Genomic DNA, 9,379 nt, shown 5'->3' on the forward strand with positions numbered 1-9,379 from the left:
GATATTGAAATTAGGGACACAGGAAGGATGATGGAACGTTTCGAACGCAAGAAGTTTACAGAACGATTTGATTGCCTCGTGGCTCAAGAAAAAAAAATGTCAGTCCACAACTCCAGATGGATCCTGATTCATCATGCTGACACCTGCTACCGTTTCTGTATGTGGGCCGTGCACAACGACAACGCTGGAGACGGCCGGTCGGGCAGGTCCAAAAATAATGCAACAGAAGAGCACACTGCATCACTGCATGTGAATGTGTGATGAATGACGAAGGTAGTTGGAACATGGGAAACAAACTTTGAAACTGGAATTCAAAATTCTGCCGATACAATACACAATAGTAGCATCTGACACATTATGTAAAAAAAAAACTTTGTAGTAGCTGACAGCAGTTCAACATGCTAAGGTATGCTCGTCGTCCTACAGTGTTCAGGAAAGCCAAGGAACAACTGCAGCGAATTGGGCTATCCACCAGCCGATTACTGCAAAGGAGCATCAGGATCCAATCTTTTCTGGATTGCAGCTGCAGCCTGATATCGGGAAATGATTGATTTAAGTCAGAGGAGTGCGTGTTGAACCATCAACTTCTAACTGCAAAGGCTTGCAAAGTTTAGGAAGAGCGAACCTACCTGAAAATTGCCCAACCTGTATTGGTAGTTCATTTCTTCGCGTAGACGAGCCTGCTCCTTCATGTCTTGAGCCTAAGAATGAGCAAAACACAGAAGACAGACACAGCTTAGATGACAGAAAGAAACAAGTTCTGCTTTCAATTACCATGCCATGGCTTATTCCTTCCGCAATGTATACGCAAAAAAAATACCCTGCTAGGGATATTATCTAAGAAAATCTAGAGATAGATAAATAATGCATATTATGGGCCCGTTTGGCACGGCTTTGGCTCGTGAAAAAACAGCTCTGGCTCTGGCTCATATGGAAAAGCAGCTTTTTCTGGCTCTGGCTTATTTGTACGAAAACGTTTGGCAAAACGGCGTCTCCTAGTTGTAAAGAAGATGTCAAATGTCCAAAATACCCTTATATATTTTTTTCTCTATTTTCTTTTTTCTCTTCATTTTTCTTTTTCTTTCTTTTTTCTTTTTCTTTCCTTCTCCCCTTCTTTTCTTCTCCTTATCCGAACGGCCACACTCCTTATCCTGTCACCCACTCCCTCCCTCCCCTCTCTCTCTCTCTCTCTCTCTCTCTCTCTCTCTCTCTCTCTCTCTCTCTCTCTCTCGGGCGTAGCAGGAGGCTGGCGGGGGAGCTCGAGGCCGGCGGTGGGGCGGAGCAGGGAGGGGCCGGCGGTGGGGCGGAGCTGGAGCTCGAGACCGGCGGGGCGGAGCATGAAGCCGGCGGTGGGGCGGAGCTCGAGGCCGGCGGAGCGGTGCAGGGAGATCGAAGCCGCGCGGGGCGGAGCTCGAGGCCGGCGCGGCGGCGGCCGGCGGCGCGCGGCGTCGGGGAGGAGAGCAAGCCGGGGACAAGGATGGAAAGTGTGGAGGAGGAGCCGGAATAAGCCACTTTTTTTGGCTTCTGGCGGGCGGAGGAACTGTCTCACCGCATTTTGTGGGGCTTTTGCTGGCTCTCGGTCGCAAGCCGTTTTGGGCTCGAGCGTTTGGCACGGCTTCATCAAAAGCCGCTCTAGAAGCTGCTCGATGAGCCGTGCCAAAGGGCCCCTATATTTACTATAACGTGTATTAGGACTATTACCCAAAAAAACAAGGACTGAATATGAAAACGAAAATAAACTTGTGATACCATGGACTCAAGTATTCCAACATAAGGTCCAAAGCACTACTTGCCACTACATTTATTTCAGGTAAATGGACATATATATGAGGCTGATACAATAGAAGATATTAAAATGTACATTTGTACGATTGGGCCACCTATGAAATCAAACTTGGTGGCACAAAATGACACAAGTAATAGATGTCAACTACAAAGTCTTCGTATGCATATTCAATGAAAGGGCTGTTATGTGCTGACTAGTAAATCTATCACTTCGAACACATTGCACATTCCATGTCCATTGCATACTGCTTCCCATGATGTGCTATGCTCTTTGGCCAAATATATGCATGGCACTAGAAAAACTATATATAGGCTATATCCACTTAATACTGGGCCACTATCTTAAAACTACTAATAGAAGAAAAAAAAACTTTCAGCAAGGGCAGAAAACATAATTCATGAGCATTCTATAATTTATATGATGACTAGAAGATAAATCAGAACTGCCAAAAGAAACAAAAAAATAATCTAACCAGTCCAGCTTGCATAGAGCGTTTTAAAGCTTCCACTTCTTCCTCCTTTCGTCGTTCACGCTCCTTCAACAATTCTAATCTGCATGATTTTTTCAAATAAAAAATGTAAAAAGGAACTAATCAATGCAGAAAAACTCCAAACCCAATTAAAATCCAAGAGTTTCATAATACTCCCTACATAGAACATGCAAAAGGTTAGTGTAAAGATAATAGCCCACAAACCATAAACTGATAGCTCTAGAAAAGACACTAAAAACATTATTGATGACCCATGTTTTAAGAAAAGTATATGGACAGTATTGTGGAAACCAACAAATGTTTTTTTCAGAACAATTTCATTTTTACGTACCTTCGCTGTTCCTCATCATTAAATACTGTACGTTCTGTCACAGACATCTTTAAACCCTTCTTTTTCTCTTTCTCCATTGCTTTGCAATGATAAGCATCTAAATTATAATATCTGAAAGAGAACATAAGGAGTGAAATCATGAATCCTTTTCCTGAACTGTCATCTAATAAAAGTTATTATACCCAAAAGACGAGAGCCATTACTTTTTTGACGGGAAAGTGGCTGTATTGTGATCCTCCATGAATCTGAGATACAGACACACCTTGGAACATCAATGATACAGTAGCTATTTCTTTTCTTAGTTCACGACAAGGTCTGCAATTATTGAAGCGATTTCATGACAGTAGAGTAGCTTACTCCTTGAACATTTGCTTCTCTTCCCAATTTGACAATGCCTCCAAATTAACCTGGGTTCACATTAACAAAAAAAAAAACTAAATTGAACAATGCCGTGGATCCACATAGACCTCTGCCTCCCTCACTGTGCATCAACAAATCAACACATACAGAATAACAGAAAGAAATATACCTGCTTGACTTCTGATAGCCATGCAGTGAACTCTGGTCGCTTGCTCCTACAAAACACATTGCACAGTTAATTCAAAGAAATGTAGTAGAAATAACATTAGTGCTTCATATGATTAATTAATTAGAGTCCAAACCCATCTCATTTAGTGAAAGATACTACATGATGCTGGCTGGAACGTTGGGTTAAGCTAGCAAAGTCCCATATAACATGCCCTCAGTATTAGTATAGTATTGCTAAGTGAACTGGATGGTGAAGCATAAGTATAATTTTCTAAGTGTATCATAATATGAACTTTAAAAGGTGAGCTTGCAGACTTTGCTTCAAAGCTAGTAGTAGAATAGGAGCAATATAAGCTCTTACCAGACTATCATTCCAGTGATAAGGCTACTGTTTCATGCATTCCAATCCAATCTAAGATATTCCGATTGAATTATATTTCATCTTTGCTTTCAGTAAGCTACAGGAATTGGAGATGTCATTTCCGCATTTCAGATTGAATTATATCTAGTAGCACAAAAATAACAAATAACAACTGAAAAACTCAAGCAATTCATGTCTTATGCCAAACCCTGAAACTAGGAATGAAGCTACTCACCACATATCGACCTCACGGATGATGCCATATTTCCCCCACGAGTTGGTCACTGCGCCCTTCTTCCCCAAATTCTTCTTCTCCTCCTTCCTCTTCTTCTTCTCCTTCCTCCTCTCCTTCTCCTTCTCCTTCTTCCTCTTCCTCCTCTCCTTCTCCTTCTTCCTCCGTCTCCTCTCCTCCTCCTCCCTCTCCTTCCTCCTCTTGCGCCGCCGCCGCCGCCTCTCCTCCTCCGAATCCAACTCCGACTCGCTCTCAGACTCCACGCTGGACCCCGAGTACGACGACTCGGACTCCGACTCTGACGACGAGCCCGAGCTCTCGCTGCGGCTGCGGCGCCGGCGCCGGCGCTCTTTCTCCTTTCTACGCCGTTTCCGTCGCTCGCCGGAGTCCTCTCCGGAGCTCTCGCTCTCCTCCTCCTCCCGCCGCTTCAACTTGCCGCGGTGGTCCCGGTCCCCGCTCCCATTTGAGCGGTCGTTACATTCGGCGTCTAGCGACTTGCTGCCGCTGCGCGCCGCCTCGTCCTCCTCGGCGCCTCGACCATCACGGGGCGACCCAGAGGCAGCCATGGCGTCGCCAACCTAGGGTTTCGCGCCGCGGAGGCGAGATGGCAAGTGAGAGACACAGATCGGCTCGCGACGGTGCCGCAACTGGTGTCCGCCTGGGGACGAACCGACGAACTCACGAAGTGGCCTACGCCTGGACGGGCTTGACGAGGCTACAGGTGGCGGGCCACGGCTCACGGGGTCGGCCTGGCAGGGAAGGATGAGCTGATAAGGCCTACAGGCCCATGTAATAGCATTTTTAGCTAAAAGTCCATATTGCCTCTTCAACTTTTACCAAAGTTTATTTTTCCTCTCTAAACTCTAAAACCGGATAAACCACTTCCCTAAATTTTTAAAACCGTTCGTTTGACCTCCCTGACGGGTTATAAGCAGTTTTTAAAGACGGTTTTATCTTTTCCTTTTTTATATATTTCGGCTGAATTTTTAAAAAATCATAGTAAATCATAGAAAAATTATAAAATAAAAAACCTAATTTTTGTGGACTCCATAGGAGTAAATCTACACATTAAACATATAATATTGTATATTTTAGTACAAAGTTTTTACTGTAGCTTTAGATTTATGTTTTTCTATAATTAATTCATAACTGCAATTTCTATGGTCTAATTATGGTGAAATTTTTATGGTAGATTAATTATTGTATGCTTGAACTATAGTAAAAATTACATAATCATGTATAACTTAGTTATAGATTTATAAATACTTTTTAACAAGCATACACCTAAATAATTCTATAACTAAGTTATACGTGATCCAATAAGTATGAAATTTTGACTACAATTGAAGCATACAATAATTAGTCCACCATAAAAATTTTACCATAATTAGAACATCAAAACTGCAGCTATGAATTAATTATAGAAAAACATAAATCTAAAGCTACAGTAAAAAGTATTAAAGCATATCATATTATATATTCACTTCGTAGATCTACTCAGGTGGAGTCCAACAAAATTGAATTTTTTATTTTTATGGTTTTCTGTGATTTACTATGGTTTTCCAAAAAATTAACCGAAATAAATAAAAAAGAAAAAGACAAAATCGCCTTTAAAAACCGCTTATAATCGGTCAGGGAGGTAAAACGAATGGTTTTAAAAGTTCAGGAAGGTGATTTACCTAGTGTCGGTGCGAAAAGTGGCCAACAAGTAAATATTTATAGTTTCATCGTGCGTTGTGATTGGATGTGGCCTAGCACTCAATGATACAGGATTTATACTGGTTCAGACAACATGCCTTACGTCTAGTTCTAGTCAGTTGGTGACTTTATTCCTGAGCCCAGGTGCTCAAAGTTTGCTGTGGGGTTACAAACGAGTGAGAATAAGAAAGGGGTGTTAAAGGTCCGGTCGGACTCTGGACCGAAGAGCCAAGAGTGATGGGAACTCCTACGTGTGCTAAGTATTAGAACGTATGCTCTGTGTAGCTTTAGAGTTCTAGAGCTGTGGAGCTGTTTGAGTGCTCAGAATATCTAAAGCCTAGCAGAGTCGGAATGATCGTTCTCTGTTGGGAGGGAGCGCATCCCCTTTTATAGGTAAAGGAGATGGCCTTACAAGTGGGTGAGAGAGAAAGAGTGTGCTTGTGTTTTACTAAGTCTTGTTGCCCACGCTATCAGGTACAAGACGATCATCGGCACCCACAATACTGTTTATGTCAGACGCGTGTGGCAGGCTTTACCGTATTCGCCTGGTATGGTAAATGCCGGCGTCCACAATACTGTAAGGCAAATGCCGGCGCCCATAATATTGTTCGGGTTCTGACATGCCTGAAAGGTTGTAAAGCACCCTTCTGGTATGGCCTGGCGGTACTGTTCTACAGGTGTGTAGGGTACGGTCCTCGGTATTGCGGTTGACTTGAGCGACTTGCCTTATCTGCTCCGCCTAATTCTTGGGTCCTCACCGAGCGGGCGTCCTCGGTCAGTCGTTCCCAGTCGGCTCCGACCACGCCGGTCAGAGAAGAGCTGCAAGCAGAGGTTCAGTGTATTCCCGGTCGGAAAAATGGGTCAGAGTCAGAAGCGGGTGTTGTCCCCTTCTTGGCCAAGCCTTTTGATCGGAGACTGGATCACTCTTCCGGCCTGTCGTTAGGTATCTGTGTTAGCTAAAAGGTCCTTGTGTGGTTTGGTAGTTGAGTGACAACCTAGGTGGACTAATTGTGTTTATGTGAGATACACAGATGATTAGTCTACAGGTACATGTGTGTGAGCAACATATGCCATAAAGGTAGAAATGGCTCAGAGATGTTGCAAAGCTCACACATGTGATGATGAAGAAGCTCATTGCACATAAGACATGACATTGAGTCATGTGATTAAGGTGGAGAAGATCAAGACAAGACTCAGCTTGATGGACCGGTTGGAAGAGTGAAGGGCAAGTCGGAGGCTTTAAAGTGATGGATCGTATGACAGTGAAGCTTGAGCAAGACTTGGCGTCGATGGACGAAGGCAACGGTGAAACCGAACTTGGAAGCTTAGACAAATCAACTTAGTTCAAGTCAACCATAGAAGCTCATGATAGTGATAAGAGTACAAGCACAAGACAACATTGCAAATAGATATTGAGTTTATTTGTTTCAAGTGGTATCTAGACTCAAGTATTTTATCAAGAATTCACAAGTGATGTCTAGATCAACTCACAAGTGATATCCTATAAGTAGTACTCATAAAGATAGCAAATGCTCAAGAAATGGTCAAAATTGACAAATCCAACAAGTGGTTTCATACTAGAATTTTTTTTCAAGTGGTATCACATATACACGTGGTATCAATCATGCAAGACAATGGTTCCACAAGTGATCCTCAACCTTAAATGGTCCTCAAATGAAGAATGCATCCCTCATCTACAAGAGCTCAAATGTATCAAATGGATGACCTATGATATCACATAGGGGGGAGGTTTCCAACAAAAATGGCTTAGGGGGAGGTTTCCCACCAAATGGATGACCTATGAGAAGATCAAGACAAGATTCGGCTTGATGGACCAGTTGCAAGAGTGATGGGCAAGTCGGAGACTTTGGAGCGATGGACCGCGTGGCGGTAAAGCTTGAGCAAGACTTGGCGTCGATGGACGAAGGCAACGGTGAAAAGCAAGTGAAGTCAAGATCGATGAACCAATATGATCACGTGATGATATAAAGTGGATCATATCATTGTTGATCGTGTTGGTGCATGTGTTGGATCGACATTTGAGGAGATGGAATGGAATGCGCAAGGCAAAGGTATAACCTAGGGCATTTCATTTCACCGGTCATAGGTGTGTAGAGAAGTTGATGACCGGATTTAGGATAGATGGTCGTATTATCAAGATGGACAAACTTGTTTGCATATCGATCATCTAGTGCCACTTGAGTGATCTAACTTTGCATCGTCGCTAGGATCGAGTGGCATGGCAAATTAAGCGGCTAATCCTTTGGAAAATGATTATGAAAAAGCTAACACACATACACATGGTGTACACTTGGTGGTGTTGGCACATTTACAAAGGAGAAGAAGTTAGAGTTGATGTGGATCAACTCGGTAAAGAAAAGGGTTTGGAACTTCACCGGCGGAGTGTCTGTCCTAGAGTGCGGACAGTCCACCGGTGCCACCGGCGCCCTGTACAGAAAAGATAGGGTTTCACAGAGTGCACCAGACACTGGTCATGCAGTGACCGGACGCTGGGGTCCTACGTCTGGTCAGTGGCAGCAGTGAAGGCACAGGCGTCGGTCTTTGATCGAACGCTAGGTGGGTGCGTCCAGTCCCGCTGATGTGGCAGCACAGAGAAGAGGAGAAAGGACTGGACGCTGATGCTGCGTCCGATCGTGACCAACTGAACGCGTCCGATCGCGGTTGAGTAGCTCTAGGAGCTTACTAGAAGTGACCGGACGCTAGAGTCCTGCGTTTGGTCATGATCAAACTGATGCGTCCGGTCGTAAATGGAACCTCTCTGGAAACGACCGGACTCGGCAGTGGTGCGTCCAGTCTTGTCACTATGCTGCGTTCGGTCATCACTTGACCATTGAGATCAAGCAACTGAGGTTGAATGGAGGCGACACATGGCGTGCATCCGTTGACCGGACGCTGGTAGGGTCCGTCCGGTCGATCTGACCAGAGCGTCCGATCACCCCGAGCTGTGTCTAGTGAAGGGGAACAACGACTCTATTTTCATGGGAGCTATAAATAGAAGGGGGTCTCGGCCTTGGGCTGGTGGCTGAGCATATTAGAGCCTTGGTGGCTTATGTGGTAGTGCTTAGGAGCCCTCTAACTTACTCTAGCTTGATAGTATTCATCCGATTGAGTGAGTGAGCGATTCTAGTATGATTGCATCGTGAGGTTGCATTGAGTGGCGCTAGGTGATCGAGTTGCAAGCTGGTGGTGCTTGTTACTCTTGGAGGTTGCCACCTCCTAGATGGCTTGGTGGTGGTCTCCATCGAAGACCACAAGAAGCTTGTGCGATGCTCCGGAGAATAGCTTTGTGAGAGGCATTGTGGTCGCCCCGCGGAAGCCGCAAAGAGCAACTCTAGTTGAGCGTGTCTGTCGATGAAATATGGTCGGAAGTCTACCTAGGGGTATGCCCAAGGTAGTAGATTATCGGCAGATAGATGCGCAAGCTACAAACAAGATGGTGACGCAAGACAGACACGAGGTTTTATCCAGGTCCGACCACCGTGAAGGCGTAATACCTACGTCATGCGTCTGATTGTATTGCTGTATGTCAATGAGAGATGTTTTTTAGAGGGATCCCCTGCCCGCCTTATATAATCTGGGGGGTAGGGTTATAGATCTAGAAACTAATCCTAACCAGTTACAATTATCATAGGTGGCCGAATAAGGATTCCTATTCTAACCGACCAGGATCTTGCTTGATCTCCAAATCTATCTTGATTCCTTGCGTGGGACTCCGAACAGATTGGCTAGGCCGCGCGTCGTCTTCTAGTGGGCTAGACCCCCTGGTCTGGGCCGGCCCAAGCCTAGCCGTAAGGGTATAGGGGTTAATACCCCCACAGCTAGTCCCCGAGCACCATGTATTATGCTGCGACACACCGTTCGATCTCCTTCGGCTAATGCGATCCGTCTTCATGTCATCTCCAACTGGTTGAAACATTGACCAATCGAATGTG

At 44.8% G+C, this 9,379-nt stretch overlaps 1 protein-coding gene across 1 annotated transcript; it reads right to left on the bottom strand.

The window, feature by feature from the left end:
• Window positions 1-255: 255 nt before the first annotated feature.
• Window positions 256-4,401, bottom strand: LOC136490991 (vicilin-like seed storage protein At2g18540). Its single transcript, XM_066487203.1, has 8 exons — window positions 3,732-4,401; window positions 3,137-3,182; window positions 2,965-3,014; window positions 2,811-2,852; window positions 2,608-2,718; window positions 2,259-2,337; window positions 630-701; window positions 256-530 (listed from the first exon to the last, which is right to left on the bottom strand). Exons 1-8 carry the CDS (start codon window positions 4,292-4,294, stop codon window positions 480-482), a joined length of 1,014 nt encoding a protein of 337 aa, XP_066343300.1. The 5' UTR covers window positions 4,295-4,401; the 3' UTR covers window positions 256-479.
• Window positions 4,402-9,379: the final 4,978 nt, after the last annotated feature.

Source organism: Miscanthus floridulus, chromosome 11, assembly GCF_019320115.1.
Source record: "Miscanthus floridulus cultivar M001 chromosome 11, ASM1932011v1, whole genome shotgun sequence".
NCBI lineage: Eukaryota > Viridiplantae > Streptophyta > Magnoliopsida > Poales > Poaceae > Miscanthus > Miscanthus floridulus.

Bases quoted from the DNA above. Each gene is read 5' to 3' on its own strand.
- LOC136490991 (XM_066487203.1), bottom strand. From the start codon at position 4,294: ATGGCTGCCTCTGGGTCGCCCCGTGATGGTCGAGGCGCCGAGGAGGAC. The intron at 3,015-3,136 runs GTATATTTCTTT...ATGTGAACCCAG, and splicing joins GGCTATCAGAAGTCAAGCAG to GTTAATTTGGAGGCATTGTC. The intron at 2,338-2,607 runs GTACGTAAAAAT...AAAATCATGCAG, and splicing joins AATGATGAGGAACAGCGAAG to ATTAGAATTGTTGAAGGAGC.